Source organism: Panthera pardus, unplaced genomic scaffold (assembly GCF_024362965.1).
Source record: "Panthera pardus isolate Hobbes unplaced genomic scaffold, ASM2436296v1 HiC_scaffold_24, whole genome shotgun sequence".
Classification (NCBI taxonomy): Eukaryota; Metazoa; Chordata; class Mammalia; order Carnivora; family Felidae; genus Panthera; species Panthera pardus.
In genome coordinates, this window is record NW_026526810.1 from 25,543,661 (window position 1) to 25,563,018 (window position 19,358).

Genomic DNA, 19,358 nt, shown 5'->3' on the forward strand with positions numbered 1-19,358 from the left:
TTAATGATAAAAAAATACATCTGAAATTTTTACCAGATGAATAATGAACTTATAACCTTTTTCTGCATTAACACTCACTATGGCATTTCCTGCGGCTATAACTTCTTAAAAAATAACAGAAGTCAGATAGGTATGACCATATATAGAAATAACTATATAAATATTTATGTATATAATCTCCAACTCTTTCTCATAAACTGGTTACCCCATTTGAAAAAGAAAATACTTTCAGTTATGGGACAAAGTTCAAAATAAAATTTTCCAAACTTTTTCTGTACATAATGACTTTTTATCTGTAAACCATAAAAAAGAGAAAACCTCATGTGACACACATTAACAGTACACGTTCAATTATTTTAATTACCATCCAGATTGAGAAACAGAACACACCAGAGGTCCTGTTGTCCCATATTCAGTCACTACCTTGTCCAAAAGTAATCACTATCCTAATTTCTGATTAGTTTTGCCTATTTTTGAACTTTGTAAAAATGGGGCGCCTGGGTGGCTCAGCATCCAACTTTGGCTCAGGTCATGATCTCACAGTTTGTGAGTTTGAGCCCTGCATCGGGCTCTGTGCTGATAGCTCAGAGCCTGGCGCCTGCTTCGGATTCTGTGTCTCCCTCTCTCTCTGCCCCTCCCCCGCTTGTGCTCTGTCTCTGTCTCTCAAAAATGAATAAATGTAAAAAAATAAATAAATAAAAAATAAATAGAATCATACAGTATGTGTTCTTTTGTGCCTTGTTTCCTTCTTTCAATGGTATTTGTGAGATTTATCCATGTTGCTGAATGTAGCAGTGCTCTGTCAATGATAATATGCCACTGTAGGATTAAAAATACTATTTATCTTTTCTACTGTTGATGGATGTTGTAATTATTCCCAGTTTTTATTTACTGTGAATAAAGCTGATGAGAATATTATCATGTGTTTTTTGATGCATATATTTATACATTTCTGTTAAGTATACTCCTAGGAATACCACCATCGTATCGTAAAATATGTTTGTGTGCAATTTCAGTAGATTCTGCCAAACAGTATTCTAAAATGATTACATCAACGCATAGTCCTAATAACACTACATCAGCGTGTTCATCCTTACCAACACCTCCTGTTGTTAATCTCTTTAATTTTAACCACTCGGGAGTACAGTAGTATCTCACTGTAGCTTTTATTTGCATATATCAGAAAACTAATGATAATAAACCACTTTTGCAAATGTTTAATAACCACCTGAAGATCCGTGAGGTAGCCATTCAAGTCTTTTGCTGATTTTTTACTGGTTTATCTGTCTTTGTTTACCTGTTTACCTTGTTGATCTGTAAGAGTTTACAGAGTATACATGGAGAGTTTAAACTTTTTCTGAAAAGGACCAGATAGTATTTTAGAATCTGTGGGTGATGTGGTCTGTGTCACAACTACTCAAATCCATTAAAAACAGCCATAGTCAGTATGCAAATGAATGTGACTGTATACCAAATAAAACTTTATTTATGGACAATAAAATCATATTTCATAAAATTTTCATGTATCACTAAATATCCTGTTTCAACCATTTAAAACTGTATAAACTATTTTTAGCTATTATTATACAAAAACAAGCAGTTGGGCAGATCTGGTTTGTAAGCTGTAGTTTTGCACACTCTTGGTCTAAATAAAGACCTTTGTCAAGACTTGTATTTAAGTCTTGTCAGGTGTCTATCAGTGTTTTTATGCTTTACAAGGAACCAAGTTTTGACTTTGTTGAAACTCTCCATTTTGAATGGTTTTTCCTATATTATTAATTTTGCTCTTGCCATTACTTCCCTTCTTCTATTTCCTTTGGGTTAAGTTTGCTATTTTTTTTTTTTTTTTTTTAGCTTTTTGAGGTGGATATTTAAGTCACTGATTTTTCAGTCTGTCTTCTCTCCTAATACCTGTACTTAGGTTATAAATGTCTTGTAAGTATCCCATAAGTTTTGATAGGTCACACCTCCACTGTTTCATCAAACTGTTTTCTATTTTCATCATTTCTTTCCTGACTCATGGATTATTTCAAAGTGATTCACTTAAGGCCCAAACACTAGCAGATCTTCAAGTTACCATTTTTTAAAGTTACTTTGTTTGTAATTAGTTCCAAACTTAATTCTACAGTAGTCAAATCTATAGACTTTCAATTCTCTAAAATTTGTTAAGATTTATTCTATGCTCAATATGTGGCGCATTTTTAGTAACTGTTTCACAGGCACTTATTAAAAAAAAACAGTTTAGGGGCACCTGGCTGGCTCAGTCAGTAGAGTATATGACTCTTGACTTCAGGGTTGTGAGTTCGAGCCCCACGATGGGTGTAGAGATTGCTTAAAAACAAAATCTTTAAAAAACAAAAACAAAACACACACACAAGAAAAAAACAAAAAAAATTACTCATTTGTTTGTTGCAGTATCCTATCAATGTCAAATATATTGCTAATATCTTTCTAATCTTCTGAAATATATTTATCATGCTTATTTTCAATTCTTGGTTAATCTTTTCCAATAATTCTCCATCAAATGGTATATGTTATTCTACCACCACACTTGGTTTGGCCAAAATTTTTAGTTCTGGGTTATCTCTGATATACTTTTCCTTTGATTCTAGCCTTTTAAAAAATAATAATGAACTTTCCCAAGTTACTAATGCTGCATAGCCCAAAACATAGTGGCATAAAACCACCACCATTTTCTTATGCTCAAAGATTCTGTGAGTCAGGAATTAGGACAACTATTATCCTCAAGCCGATCTGAAACTATGGTAGAAAAAGAGAAGTTAGCATACAGGATGTTTTATCAATAGTAGGCAAGAAGTGAAGTGACCTGACATAGAACCTTATACATCCTCTCCAAGTGAGGCTGGGGAGGAAGAGAAAGAGCTGGTGGACAATTGATAAGGCGTGGTTAATAAATGAATTTGGTTGTTCCCTATAGTAAGGGTATCAAAAAGCTAATTCAATCTTAAATTTCATTGAGGAATACAATTATCTAGTACCAAGGAGGTAATGCTCGTATTACTGTACAACAGTATTCTGTAACTGTTGAGATGCTTTCACTAATAATTTTCAACTCTGAACACCACACCACATGCTGTGGAGGTCAAAATCTTTTCAATTTCTGCCAATATAATCATTGGGGAAAATGGTATCTTTTAATTTTTCCTATCTGCTGATGAAGAAATGCAATAGGCTGATAAACTCCTCTTTGTGAACTGCCTGTTCATATTCTTTACCAATTTTCCTTAGGTTCTTTCTTTCTTTCTTTTTTTTAACCATTTTCCAGGGGCACCTGGGTGACTCAGTCGGTTAAGCGACCAACTCTTGATTTCAGCTCAAGTCATGATCTCATGGTTCGTGGGTTCAAGCCCCACACTGAGCTCTGTGCTGACAGTGTGGAGTCTGCTTGGAATTCTGTCTCCTCTCTCTCTGCCCCTCCCTTGCTCTTGCTCGCACACTCTCTCAAAAATAAATAAACATTTAAACATTTAAAAAAATTAAAAATAAAATCATTTTCTGAAAACTGCATTTTCAGAATTCTGACCCTTTCTCAGTTATGTGTTACACTATTTTCTCCTAGTTTACCATTCGCATTTAGCCTTTATTTACAGGGGCTCTTCTACATAACTTCTTTAAAAATGTGTACATTGTCAAAATGTGTCAGTTTTTGCTTGACATCCTATTTTCTGTTTTTCCTGAGATGGTCTTTTCCAGCAGAGATAATATAAACATTAACCCATATAATCTTCACTTTTTCACATTCTGACCTTTGGTCTGAAGTACAGATCCAATTTTATAGCCTCCTACTTGAAAATCTATTATACCAATACCCTTTAGTAAATAAAAGATTTTCCCTCTGAACTGAATTCCCACTTTGATAATATTTTTAAGTTCTGTATTCACTTGTAACAGCTAGATTTTATTCCTTTTTGTTGACTTCTCTTGGGCCAATACCATGCTGTTTTGATTAGAGAAGGTCTGTGACAATTTTTAACACCTAGGTTTCCTCACTCTTATTCTTTTCTCAGTTTTCTAGAATGTACTCATTTAAAAGGTACTTTCTATAGGCACAGATAATAAGATGGAACTTGGTATAAACTGTAAGATGTATGTATTATAACTAAAAAAATATAGTTAATTAAGTTAACAGGAAGAGTCCTAACTTGATTCCATACAATGAATAAAAGTTAAAAAGGAGAAAATAACCACACGGACAAATGGAACTGACATGCATGGTGAACACCATGCCTCACAATGTGAGGTTAACGACAAGGTACTTCACAGTAGAGGAAACTGAGGCACAGGTAGGAAATGGAAGAGAGTGTTAGGCTAAGAATCTGATTAATGGTAAAAACAAAAAGAGAAAACATCTACTAAGGGAGGCACAGGGGCCAAATAAGATGGAGTTCACTAATATTCTACTTGTATGATCCCACCCACATAGAGGTAAAGAAATAAATTGATCATTCTACAACTGGTCATAGCCAACCTTCCACCTAGCCAAGAACAATGGCTGAGCTCAACTGAGGCAAAAGTTATGTAAATAACTGTAATAGTTATAGTCTAAGGATTGCTCTTTTGATTTTCAGAGATTACGAACCCACCCACAAATAGCAACAGAGAACATAAACATTCTGTGCCTTTGTCAGCATAAGATCCCAAGCAATCTATTCTCCAATTCCTATCAAAAACAAACTTGAGGGGTGCGTGACTGGCTCAGTCAGAAGAGCATGCGGCTCTTGATTTTGGGGTCATGAGTTTGAGCCCCATGTTGGATGAGAACAAAACAAATTTGAGTCCTCTCATGACTGCTGGGAGTATAAATGTGACTATTGTGATTCCTACTCTAAAACCCACCAGTGTACCAAGAGAAACTTTAATAAAAATGTGAGACAACCCCAAACCACAGATCAGGAAGTATTTTATCAAATATGATACAATTTGAGACAAGGTAATAACGAGTATCATGAACCAATACATACCTCTACATATCCAAACAATGGTAAATTTTCCTGAAAGTACTAGAAAAGTCCTTAAAAATTTTTATTTGAAACAAGATAAATGAGGAGCGCTTGGGTGGCTCAGTCGGTTGAGCGACCGACTTCAGCTCAGGTCATGATCTCACGGTTTGTGAGTTCGAGCCCCGCGTCGGGCTCTGTGCTGACAGCTCAGAGCCTGGAGCCTGCTTCTGATTCTGTGTCTCCCTCTCTCTCTGTCCCTCCCCTGCTCATGCTCTGTCTCTGTCTCAGAAATAAATAAATTAAAAAAAAAAAAAGAAAGAAACAAGATAAATGAGGGTATAGACAAATCATAGGAGAGAGCAAATATTTCTCTGAGGGTACATTTCAATATGGAGGAAGGGCAAGGGAGATAGGATAAAGAAGAGATTATGTGCACATGTCATGTTCATTTTCTCTGACTTCTAAATCAGAGAACCTGTTAGAGGAGATGCTGTGATGACCAACATTAGTTGAACAGAAAGAAATACATCATCAAATCATCGGAGAGACGACCATGTTACATTGAGAGCCACAGAGCATTCCGTCCTGGGTGATCTATTCTCCTAAAAGGAGGGGACACCAATACTTAGGAGATAAAGGGTTCTAGATCAGAGTACAAGAAGTCTCTGTGACAAGAAGAGTGAACTGAACCTTCCAGATGTCCCAGAACACAGCATTCCCCACACTACTGCTAGTACTACAGATAATACCAGTAACTGAGCTCTTATCATATTCTGGTCACATAGGCCAGGAGGTTTACAAACACTAACTCTTTTAATCCTTAAAACAACCTCAATGGGGTGAGTGCTCTTATTATCTCCATTTTACAGATGAGGTAAATGAGGGCCAGAGAAGTTAAGCAAATTTCCTATAGTATGAACCTAAGCAATCTGGCTTAAAGCTCAGGGTGTTAACTCTATCCTATATTGCCTCTTTCACTTTGATGTTAAATAATTAGCAAACCCATACAGTACACAGAATCTATTTAGACAGGAAATGGTTACATACCTTGTACTGTAAGCTCTGCTTGAGCTTCAACGGTCTCATTTCCATTATCAGCTATACAAAAGTAAGTCCCCGCATCATCCTCAGTGACATCACTGATCTCCAGACTACCACCTGCCAGCAACGCCAATTTTTCAGAGCTGTATAAAAAATATTGATACATTTCAGAGCTAGGAAAATAATACCTGAGAAACTTTCCACATAAAACAGAGAAAACACTTAAACAGGTTATTCATATGGCTACATAAGGAGTGAGACTAACATAAAATTAGCAGAATATAATTTAGTCCAATTTGCTTTGCTCATATTTAAGTGCATAAATATCACAAATACAAACCAAAATGTTACAATGAATTATCTCCAACACTTCTAATTATTCTCAAAAGCAGACCACTTTTGTAACCAATTCCACTCCTCATAGTCCATCCCTGCCTCCCGACTCTACCCAGTTTTTCTACAAATTATGTAATTTTAAAGTCTGGAATCAATCTCAGAGTCACTCCACTATAGCACGCCACACTGAGAGGACTAATGGAGAGGGTAAAATGTCAGATCAGAGACATAAAGTCATGGGGCCACAGTGCCTACTGAAAGTTTCCTGTGGTGGCTTGGCTGGGAAGGGGAGGAAAAAGGGCAGGGAAGGGAGGGAACACGGTTGCCAGGGAACAGCTCCCTGGGTGTGGTTGCCGGCCGAGAATCAGCTATCATGCCATTTATCAACAAGGATGCTGCCCACTATAATCCAAATCTACAGAGTGATTTAAATCTTTTAAAGGAATATTTGAAGAAAAAATAAAATAATCCTACAACATTGAGGAAGAAATCACAAATCAATATTTTCATCAAATTTTTACAAAGTAAACAAGTTTAGTTGATTTGGAGAGTTTGTAGAGTTGTAATTTTATTTTTATTTTGAGGTTCTATGTCTAACCTGGTTTTCATAGGCCGATTTTTTTTCTCTCAAATTTTAGTATTGTCACATTTCCTATCTGTATCTATGTTCAACGAAAAATGTTCTGATTATAATTTGGCTTTTCACATAAAATTCCTGCTGTGCAAAAAATAGAGGAAATGACTATTCTGTGCTACGATTATAATTCTCAACCTAAGTAAAGTGCTATTCTGGCTTAAATGTCAGTACACTTTTAGTCTGAGTAATTAGTCTTCCTGAATTTGATAAACAAGATTAAGTTTCTGAACAAAGAAAGAGGAAAACCAGAATGAGGTCTGGCGACTTCTCTAAGAAATACCCTGCAAGGTCACAACTAAACTTTGTCAAGCGGCCTTCCAATGTGAAACATCTCTATTATGCCCTCAAATCCCAATTTAATGTGATGAGATAGGGAAGCAATACAACATATCATGAAACAGAGCACGGACTACTAGGATAAGACAGAAAGGCATTCCGTGCCTCAAAAAATAGGAAAAAATTCACAAAAATTAAAATCCTCTATTTCACCCTTAGATAAAATCGCTATTAATCTTAAGAAATGGAAAACAACATTCACGAGTGGAAATTCAGCAATATATACATGTGATACCCAGTTGAACATAACTTGAAATACTAGTTGGTATGGGACTTTTGAACTGACAGATAGTAATTTATATCCAATAGTTATGCTAAAAAATACTCCTGATACTTGTTTTGCCTCATATTTGCCATAACTGAGTATCACTACAGATTGTAATCTTTCTTAATGGAATTGATTTTACTCCCTTAAAAGAAGCCTGGGAGGAAGAATGTCCATTAGCCTGGTAGAATTCACTTAACTTGTTCACACGATGATATACTGGCTTACAGTAAGATGGCAATCAAGTCTTTAGAACTCCAAAATTCAAAGATACAAGCAAAAGGAACAATATGTGAAAAGTTTATGCCTGGTCACTGAACCCAAGTTAGACTGAGTGTTGCTGGACAAAGGGAGTATGTGTGTGTATCCCCTGGGTAGTCGGGGTCAATCTAAGAGAGCTTAGTGTGCTAAGAATACTTTTTTTTTTTTTCTTTTTGGCCAAGGAAAAGGCTTTTAAGCAGATAAATCACATAATTTAGTGAAGAAGAGGAAGGGGAAAAAACTAGAAGAAGAAAGTTTGATTGTAAAATCACTGTAAGGGTCCAGAATTAAAGAGAAAGAAGATAAAATAATGGGCAATAATAACAGAGGTAAAGAGAAAACAAAAAGTATTGACCACTCTTAGAAACGATGCAAGAGAAGGTAAGGAGAGGGATATATCTGCTCATTTGGCAAACACTTGTTGGCATGCCTCTATGTGTCAGGTAGTAGCTGGGGATGTAGCAGTGAGCAAAAACACAACAGTGCACCCATGCAACTCAGTGGGAAAGACACACATAAAAGATGATAATTCTACAAAATGGCATACCAAAAGGACCTACCAGGAAATTAGAAATAAAGAAATATTCTGACCAAAGTAACCTTTGGACTGAGATCGGAAAAATGAGGAGGAGCTAATCAATAATGAAAAGGAGAAAAAGATTTCAGAAGGAAGGACTAGCATATGCAAAGGAACAGTGGCAGAAAGGACTACACTGTGTTTGGGGATCTAAAAATAACTAGTGTGGCCTGGTTTAAGAGAGAAAAAAAAGAAAGAGGAGAATGGAGCCAGACCACACAAGGTTTTGAAAGCCATTTTAATAATTTGAGTCCTTAGTCTAAAAACAATGAATAAAAAAAAATACATACATACATACATACATGAATAAATGGGTAGGGGGTTGACAATGATGTTATGAGATCTGAGCTTTTATATATATATACATATATACAATGTATATATACAGTGTGTGTATCTATCTATATCTATATATACACACACACATTGTATATATACATTGTATATATACAATGTGTGTGTGTATATATCTATATCTATACACAATGTGTGTGTATATATACATACATACATACACACACACACACACACACACATCTTCTTTATCCATTCATTCATCAATGAACACTTAGGTGGAGAGAAAGATAAACTAGAAGAGACTCAAAGATAGAGAACAAACCGAGGAAGATGGGTGGGGGTGGGTTAGATGGGTGACGGGTAATAAGGAGGGTACTTGTTATGATGAGCACTGGGTGTTGTATGTAAGTGATGCATCACTGCATTCTACTCCTGAAACCAATATTGCACTGTATGTTAACTAACTAGAATGTAAATAAAAATTTGGAAGAAAAAGAAAGGATAAAAAAAAATAAGAATTTTTATGTTTATATTCATGGGGTATATTGGCCTGCAGTTTTCTTTTTTGTACTATCTTTGTCTGGTTTTGGTATCAGAGTGATACTAGCTTCAATTCCTTCTTTTTTAAAGTGTTTTTTTTGAGAGAGAGAGAGAGAGAGAGAGAGAGAGCGAGCGAGCATGGATAAGCAGGGAGAGAGAATCCCAAGTACGCTTCATGCTGTCAGCACATTGCATGATGCAGGGCTCAATTCCAACCATGAGATCATGACCTAAGCTGAAACCAAGAGTCAGACGCTTAACCAATTAAGCCACCTAGACACCCCCAATTCCTTCTCTTCTAGTTTCTGGAGAGATTGTGTAAAACTGGTGTTAATTCTTCTTTAAACATTAGAATTCTCCAGTGAAACTACGTGGGCCTGGAGACTTCTTTTTGGAGAGCCTTTTTTTCTAACTTGTTTATTTTGAGAGAGAGAGAGAAAAAGAGAGAGACCATGGGTGGCGAAGGGGCAGAGACAGAGGGAGACACAATTCCAAGCAGGCTCCATGCCGATAAAGCACAAAGCCTGACAATGGGGCTTGAACTCATGAACTGTGAGATCGTGACCTGAGCCAAAATCATGAGTCAGACATTTAATCGACTGAGCCACCCAGGTGCCCCTCTTTTTCAGGAGTTTTAAAATTACAAAGTCAACCTCCTTAACAGAGACCTATTCAAATTATCTGTTTCATATTGGGCTAGATGTGGTAGGTTGTGTTTTTGAGCAAACAGTTTATTTTGCATAAGTTGTCAAATTTACTTGTGTATAGTTGCTCATAGCGTTCCCTTATTATCACTTTGATGCCTGCAGGATCTGTAGTAGCATCCCCTGTTTCAGCCCTAATGCTGATCATTGCATCTTCTTTTTTTGTAGTTCAAGGATTCTTTCCTCTGTCCCATCCAGTCTGCTGCTGAGGTCATCCACTGAATTTTTAATTTTTTTTTTTTTTAATGTCTCGGGTCAAAAATTTCCACTAGGTCCCTTAAAACTATTTATTTGAGGAGACTTTTCTATGTATTTGCTAAGATACTCTTTTTTTTAAGTTTATTTGGAGAGAAAGAGAGGGCATGCATGCCTGTGCCATCGAGTGGGGGAGGGGCAGAGAGAGGGGGAGAGAGACTCACAAGCAGGCTCTACGCTCAGCACAGAGCCCAACTCAGGGCTCGATCCCACCACCACAAGATCACGACCTGAACCGATATCAAGAGTCAGACACTTCACCAGCTGAGCCACCCAGGTGCGCCTTTCTGGAGATCCTCTATTTTTTCACTTGTTTCAAATGTGTTCGTAATTGCTTATTGGAGCATTTTTATGGTGACTGGTTTAAAATCCAACAGATAATTCTAAAACCTGCCATCTCAGTGTTAGCATCTATTGTCTCTTCTCGTTTGAGATTTTTCTGGTTCTTGGTATGATGAGTGATTTTTTTTTAAAAATTGTTTTTAATCCTTATCTACTTTTGAAGGAGAGACAGAGTGCAAGCTGGGGAAGGGCGGAGAGACAGGAGGACACAGAATCCAAAGCAGGCCCAGGCTCCAAGCTGTCAGCACAGAGCCCAACGCGGGGCTCGAACCCACGAGCCACAAGATCATGACCCAAGCTGAAATGAGATATCCAACTGACTGAGCCACCCAGGCGCCCCTGATGAGTGATTTTAAATTGAAATCTGGATATTTGGGGTATTGTTGTGAGACTCTGGATGTCACTAAACCTTTTGCTTTAGCTGGCTTCTTCTGACACTGCTCTAGCAGAGGAAGGGGGAGGCACCACCTCATTACTGTCAGATGGGAGGCAAAAGTTCAGGTTCCTCAGTCTCCATTTTAATATCCAAGGGGAGAAAGGGATTCCTCATTATTCCTTAACAGTCAGAGCTCCCCATTAGGCCTTCACTGGTACTACCTTCTGGCTGGGTGCAGAAGGAATGTCTCATTACCATTCTCACATGGTGTCCACTGACACCACCTTCCCCGGTCCTCTGCCCAGAGAGAGTACACTTTTGTTCAGAGCAATTCTGAATGTGCCTCTTGGCACTTCCAGGTTGGAAGCTTCTTCAGCTCAAGCTGAGATGCGCAAAACAAAAACAAAACCCAAGGAAGTCACCATCATGGTGTTACTTGGGTCCCAAGGTCTCTAACCAGTCAGTCTTCCTCTCTCCACTTTTTAGAGTCTTATGTTTGTTTCATATATAATGTCTGGGGTTTTTATAGTAGGAAGAACAGGAAAAAACATATCTATTCCATCTTCCCAGAAATGGAAGTCCTCCATTTGTTTTTTTAAGTAATCCAATTTTTCTACTATTGTCAATTATAATAACATTAAGCATTTTTATAACTGTAACTTGTTCATTTGCAGCTGAGTTCTGATCTATCATTGCACAGAAACAGAAATTACATGGTTACTAAATTACTTTGTGCTGTCAGTTCCTCTATACTTTATCATTTATATTTTCTCAATTCTCTCCCTTTAAAACAACTCAATGAATGGGATACATTTCCACCACCCTTCCTTCAATACTACGTTTGGTTTAGATCTAAACAAATGCAATCAAAAGATTAAGTAAACACATCAATTCTTAGTTACAAACACCATGGTAATGTTTCATTTATTTAATTTTTTTAAATTTTTTAAATGTTTTTATTTATTTTTGAGACAGAGAGAGACAGAGCATGAGCAGGGGAAGGGCAGAGAGAGAGGGAGACACAGAACCCAAAGTAGGCTCCAAGCTCTGAGCTGTCAGCACAGAGCCCAACGTGGGGCTTGAACCCACGGACTGTGAGATCATGACCTGAGCTGAAGTTGGATGCTCAACCGACTGAGCCACCCAGGGGCCTCTATTTAATTTAATGGTCAAAAATATGTAGTTAGTTTCAAGTTTTTATTTAAATTCCATTTAGTTAACATATGGCATAACATTAGTTTCAGTAGAATTTAGTGATTCATCACTTACATATAACACCCACTGCTCATCACAACAAGTGCATTCCTAATACCCATCACCCATTTAACCCATCTCTTACCCACCTTTCCTCCAGCAACCTTCAGTTTGTTCTCTATAGTTAAGACTCTGTTTGGGGGCGCCTGGGTGACTCAGTCAGTTAAGTGTTTGACTTTGGCTCAAGTCTCACATGAACATGATCTCATAGTTCGTGAGTTTAAGCCCCATGCCAGGCCCTGTGCTGACAGCTCAGAGCCTGGAGCCTGCTTCGGATTCTGTGTCTCCCTCTCTCTCTGCCCCTTCCCAGCTCTCTCTCAAAAATAAATATACATTTAAAAAAATTACAAACAAAAAAAGAATCTGTTTTATGGTTTGCCTCCCTCTCTCCCCATACCACGATCATGTTTCACATGTGAGTGAAATCATATGGTATATGTCTTTTCTCTGACTGATTTTACTTAGCATAAACTCTTGAGCTCCATCCAGATCACTGCAAATGTCAAGATTTCATTGTTTTTGATGGCTGAGTAATATTCCACTGCATGTATACCACATCTTCTTTATTCATCAATCAATGGACATTTGGGCTCTTTCCATAATTTGGCTATTGTTGATAATGCTGCTATAAACATCAGGGTACATATGCCCCTCTGAATCAGTATTTTTGTATCATTTGGGTAAATGCCTAGTAGTGCATTTAGTGCATAGTAGATAGATCACAGGGCAGTTCTATTTTCAATTTTTTGAGGGAAGCTCCATAGTGTTTTCCAGAATGGCTGCACCAGTTTGCATTCCTACCAACAGCATAAGAGGGTTCCCCCTTCTCCACATCCTTGCCAAAATTTGTTGTCTTATGTTAATTTTAGCCATTTTGACAGGTGTGAGGTAGTATCTCAACGTGGTCTGGATTTGTATTTCCCTGATGATAGGTGATATTGAGCATTTTTTCATGTGCCTATTTGCCATCTGTATGTTTTCTCTGGAAAAATGTCTATTCATGTCTTTTGCCCATTTCTTCACTGGATTATTTGGTTTTTGGGTGTTGAGTTTGATAAGTTCTTTATAGATCTTGGATACTAACCCTTTATCAGATAGATTATTTGCAAATATCTTCTCCCATTCCATCAGTTGCCTTTTAGCCTTATTGATTGTTTCCTTCCCAATGCAGGAGACTTTTATCTTGATAAAGTCCCAATAGTTCATGTTTGCTTTCATTTCCCTTGCCTCTGGAGATGTGTCTAGTAAGAAGTTGCTATAGCTGAAGTCAAAGAGGTTGCTGCCTGTGTTCTCTTCTAGGATTTTAATGGTTTCCTATTTTACATTGAGGTCTTTCATTCATTTTGAATGTACTGTTGTGTATGGTGTAAGAAAGTGATCCAGTTTCATTCTTCTGCAAGCTGCTATTCAGTTTTCCAAAGACCATTTGTTGACAGACCTTCTTCCATTGGATATTCTTTCCTGCTTTGTTGAAGATGAGCTGACCATATAGTTGCAGGTCCATTTCTGGGTTTTCTATTCTGTTCCATTGGTCTATGTGTTTGTTTTTGTGCCAGTACCATGCTGTCTTGACTACAGTTTTGTAATATAGCTTGAAATCCAGAATTATGATGCCTCCAACTTTGCTTATCTTTTTCAGGATTGCTTTGGCTATTTGGGGTCCTGTGTGAGTCCATACATACTTGAGGACTGTATGTTCTAGCTGTGAAAAATGCTGATGGTATTTTGATAGGGATTGCATTAAATGTGTAGATTGCTTTGGGTAGTTTAGACATTTTAACAATAATTGTTTTTCCAGTCCATGAGTATGGGATGTTTTTCCACTGTCATCTTCAACTTCTTTCAGAAGTGTTCCATAGTTTTCAGCATACAAATCTTTTACCTCTGGTTAGGTTTATTCCTACGTATCTTATGTTTTTGATGCAACTGTAAATTGGATCTATTCCTTAATTTCTCTTTCTGCTGCTTCATCATTTGTGTATAGAAATCCAACAGATTTCTGTACGTTGACTTTTATATTCTGCGACTTTACTGAATTTATGGATCAGTTCTAACAGCTTTTTTGGTGGACTCTTGGATTTTCTACATACAGTATCATGTCATCCGCGAATAGTGAAAATTCGATTTCTTCCTTGCCATCTCATTTCTTTTTGTTGTCTGAACTGCTGACGCTAGGACTATGTTAAATAGTAATGGTGAGGGTGGACAACGCTGTCTTGTTACTCACCTGAGAGGAAAAGCTCTCAGTTTTTCCCCATTGAGAATGAACATTAGCTGTGGATCTTTCATATATGGCCTTTATGATGTGGAAGTAGGTTTTGTTTTGTTTTTTAATCAAGAATGGATGCTGTACTTCGTCAAATGCTTTTTGTGCATCTAATGAGAGGATCATATGGTTCTTATCCTTTGCTTTCATTGATGTGGTGTATCATGTTGATTGATTTGCCAATAATAAATGACCCTTGCAAACCAGGAATGAATCCCATTTGATCATGGTGAATGATTCTTTTAATATACTGTTGGATTTGATTTGTTAGCATTTTGTTGAGAATTTTTGCATGCATGTTCATCAAGGATATTGGCCTAGAATTCTTTTTTAGTAGGGTCTTTGTCTGCTTTGGGGATCAATGTAATCCTGGCCTCATAGAATGAGTTTGGAAGTTTTCTTTCCATTTCTGTTTTTTGAAAACAGTTTGAGAAGAACAGGTATTCTCTTCTTTAAATGTTTGGTAGAGGGGCGCCTGGGTGGCTCAGTAGGTTAAGCATCCAACTTCGGTTCAGGTCATGATCTCATGCTTCGTGAGTTCGAGCCACACATCAGGCTCTGTGCTGACAGCTCAGAGCCTGGAGCCTGCTTCGGATTCTCTCTCTCTCTCTCTCTCTCTCTCTCTCTCTCTCTCTGTGCTGCCCGCCCCCCCCCCCCAACTCATGCTCTGTGTCTCTAAAAATGAATAAATGTTAAAAAAAAAAAAAACATTTTTAACATTTGGTAGAACTCCCCTGGGAAGCGATCAGGCCCTAGACTTTTGTTTGTTGAGAGATTTTGGATTACTGTTTCAATTTCTTTGCTGGTTGTCAATCTGTTCAAGTTTTCTATTTCTTCCTGTTTCAATTTTGGTAGTTTATGTGTTTCTAGAAATTTATCCATTGCTTAAAGATTGCCCAATTTGTTGGCATGTAATTTTTCATAAAATTCTCTTATAATTATTTGCATTTCTGTGGTGTTGGTTGTGATCTCTCCTATTTGTGATTTTATTTATTTGGGTCCTCTCTTCTTTTCATAAGTCTGGCTAGGAGTTTGTCAATTTTACTTCTTTCAAAGAACCAGCTCCTGGTTTCATTGATCTGTTCCACTGGGTTTTGTTTCTATTTGTTTCATTTATTTCTGCTTGATCTTATTTCCCTTCTTCTGCTTTCAGCTTGATTTGTTGTTTGTTTTCTAGCTCATTTAGGTGTAAGGTTAGGTTGTACATTTGAGATTTTTCTTGCTTCTTGAGGTAGGCCTGTATTGCTATATTCTTTCCTTTTATGACCTCTGTTGCTGCATCCCAAAGGTTTATGACTGTCACATTTTCATTATCAATTGTTTCCATGTACTTTTTATTTCTTCTTGTATTTCCTGGTTGACCCATTCATTCTTTAGTAGGATGGCTTTAATCTCCATGTATTTTTGGTCTTTTCAAATTTTTTCTTGTGGTTGACTTCAAGTTTCATACTATTGTGGTCAGAAAACATGCACAGTATGATCTCAATCTTTTTGCACTTGTTGAGGCCTGATTTAAGACCTAGTATATGATCTATTCTGGAGATTTTCCCATGTGCACTTTAAAAGAATGTATATTTTGCTGCTTTAGGATGAAATGTTCTGAATATATATGTTAAGTCCATCTAGACCAATGTGTCATTCAAAGCCATTGTTTCCTTGTTGATTTTCTACTTAATCTGTCCATTGATGTGAGATATTAAAGCCCCCTACGTTTATTGTATTATTATGAATGAGTGCCTTTATGTTTAATTGTTGTACCTATTTGGGTTCTCTCAAGTTGGGGGCATAAATATTTAAAATTGTTAGGTCTTCGTGTGAGATACACACTTTTATTATGATACAGTACCCTTCTTCATCTCTTGTTACAATCTTCAGTTTAAAATCTTGTTTGTCTGATATTAAGTACTGCTACTCTGGCTTTCTTTTGACGTCCATTAGCATGATAAATGGTTCTCACTATCCCCTCACTTTCAATCTGCGGGTGTCTTTAGGTCTATAAAATGAGTTATATAGGCAGCATATAGATGGGTCTTGTTTTTTTATCCATTCTGACACCCTATGTCTTTTGATTGGAGTATCTGGTCCATTTACATTCAGTGATTATTGATAGATATGAATTTAGTGCCATCTTATTACTTGTTTTGTTGTTTCTAGAGATTTCCTTTCTCTAGTCTCTGTCACTTTTGGTCTTTCTTTCCCAAAGAGTCCCCTTTAATATTTCTTGCAAGGCTGGTTTAATGGTCATGAACTCCTTTAGTTTTTGTTTTTCTGGGAACTATCTCTCCTTCTATTCTGAATGATAGCCTTGCTGGATAAGAATAATTTGGACTGCATATTTTTCCCACTTAGCACACTGAATATATCATGCCACTCCCTCTGTCCTGCAAAGTTTTTGTCGAGAGATCTGATGCTACCCTTATTTGTCTTCCCTTGTAAGTTAGGGACTTCTTTTGTCTTGCTGCTCTTATGATTTTTTTATCTCTATATTTTGCAAATTTAACTATGGTATGTCTTGGCATTGGCCTGCTTTTGTTGATTTTGATGGGAGCTCTTTGTGCCTCCTGGATTTAGAGGTCTCTTTCCTTCCCCAGGTTAGGGAAGTTTTCAGCTATAATTTCTTCAAATAAACCCTCTTCCCCCTCTTCCTTCTTCTTCTCCTTCTTCTTCTTCTGGAATTTCTAGAAGAATGTTATCTATACTCCTGAATGTTATTATGCTTTATGGAGTCACTGAGTTTCTAAGTCTACATCTGTGATCTAGTGTTTTTCTTTCCCTCTTCTTTTCAGCTTCATTATTTTCCCTAATTTTATCTTCTGTATCACTTAGTTCCTCTGCTTTCAGTTTTGTATCTTGGTTATAGTATTTTTTACTTCAGCCTGACTAGTTTTTAGGGCTTTTATCTCTGTGCTAAGGGACTCCCTGGTGTCTTCTATGCTTTTCTCAAGCTCAGCTAGTATCTCTATGATTCCTGCTTTAGATTTTGGATCAGGCAGATTACTTATATCTGTTTCAATTAGATCCCTGGCCATGACCTTTTCTTGTTCTTTCTTTTGGGATCTATTTCTCCATCTTGGCATTATGTCTATGTCTCTGCTGTCTTCTCTGTGTTAGAAAAGCCTGTTAAGTTTCTGCCTCCTGAGAATAACGGCTTTATGAAGAAGAGGCCATATACTGTCCAGGGTCTGGTGCTTCAGGAAGTGTCTCTGGTGTATTCTGTGTACACTCTACTGCTGTGTTTTGGCTGCTCTTTCCCTCAGGTCAGTCCTCTGCAGTTACTCCTTGCCTGCAGTGGGGAGTGTTTGGACCTTGGCCAGAGTGTGGCTGGCAGGTTTTAATTAGGTGTGCTCTAGTCTGTCTGCTTGTTAAAATAGACCTGATGCTATTTCCACCAGAGTTGAAGCTTTGCAGAACTCTATGGTCGGGGGTTTGTGCTGGTCTCCTGGGGGAGGGGCTTGCTGCTTTGGTTCTCAGGCACACTTCCCTACAAAAAGCAGAGGGGTGCAAAGTACAGAGGGGTGGGCCTTTATGTAAGCGGTTCAGGCCACCACTGTTGGTGCTGTGCTGCTTACTGAAGTCAGTTTACCCTGAGGGATGGGGACAGAAATGGCACCAGCCCCCTCCCTCATGCCCAGAGTGAGAGTTCATGCCCACTGCTGTTCGAGGAGCCCTCCTAGAAGAGCAAACAATCTCCCTCAATGTCACAGGTGTCCTTCAGCTCACTGCCTTCACCCTGCCTATGTGTGGGGCATCTGCCCATCCAACAGCACGATGTGTCTGTGTTCTATCCCAGGCAGGCTGGCTGAGTTTTAAAACTCCAAACTTTAGGGAACTAGTGTGGTATGGACTCACACTGGTCCTCTAAGGGAGGGTCTTGCCACACTGGGACTGATGTAGGTTTGTCCCAGAAGGGCAGTCACAGCAAAGAGCAGGGGTGTGGAATCTGGAGTAAAGCACAGCAAAGAGCCACTGTCCACATTAGCTGCCTTCAGCAGATGGCTCTGTGCCTATGCTGAGGGACAAGGGAGGGTTAATGGTGCCCACCAGCCCTTTTGTCTCTGGAGAGACAATGCCACCTTTCCCAGATGCTCCTTAAGAAGGGGGAACCACCTCTCCCAGTACACCATCTGCCCCTGGGCTATCTGCCCTTCTTCTCTACAGGAGCACTACAGTGCCCTCTGGGCTCCACACCACCCATGCCACAGACCTCCAAAACTCAAGTCTTTGAGCCTTGTTGGTTGTAAAAACACAAAAATCAGCCCCTCTCCTTTTCCCAGCCAATGGTTTTGGAGAAGGGTTTTCCTTGTGTGATCCCCTCCCTCTCTCTCTTTCTTTCTCTCTCTCTCTCATCTTTGCAGCACCCATGATCTACTTCTCCCCCAAATCATATCTCCACACCTACCTTCCACGATGTGGCCTCTTCTCTCCCTCTAGTTGTGCAGTTTGTTCTGTCAGTCTTTAGATCAATTTCTTGGGTATTCAGAATGATTTGATATTCATCTAGCTGTGTTCAAGGAACAAGCCAAGCCTAGGGCGCTCCTACTACTCCACCATCTTAAATCCTACCCAGTAATGTTTTAAAATATTCATTTTCAAAGCGGTCTTAGATTAGCAATGGAGAAAGATGTCTAACAGTTAAAGATTTTTACTAGAGCCAGCCTAGTACTATCTAGATTTCTACCCACTTGTTTCTTCCAATTACAAAATTTCTTTCTAATTTGAGGTCTAAATAATTTATTAGCTAAGGCCCATCGACATATCTCATAATACACTGGTAGAAACAAAGACATTTTGAGTAATTACCTATATCTAACCTGAAGCACTCTGATTTTCCTACACTACATTCAGACATCTGACCGAAAAATATTGGTCACCACTTCTCCCTCCCCCATTATGTGCCACACACTATGCGA

The 19,358-nt window shown here is 38.1% G+C and overlaps 1 protein-coding gene across 8 annotated transcripts in view; it reads right to left on the bottom strand.

Moving 5' to 3' along the window:
* NEO1 (neogenin 1) overlaps positions 1-19,358 on the bottom strand; it is a 235,847-nt gene that overhangs the window by 134,529 nt on the left and 81,960 nt on the right. For all 8 annotated transcript variants that reach the window (XM_019441532.2, XM_019441531.2, XM_019441528.2 and 5 more), the window contains exon 5: positions 6,009-6,145. In XM_019441532.2, the coding sequence (XP_019297077.1) occupies positions 6,009-6,145 (137 nt within the window). The remainder of the gene's footprint in view (positions 1-6,008; positions 6,146-19,358) is intronic.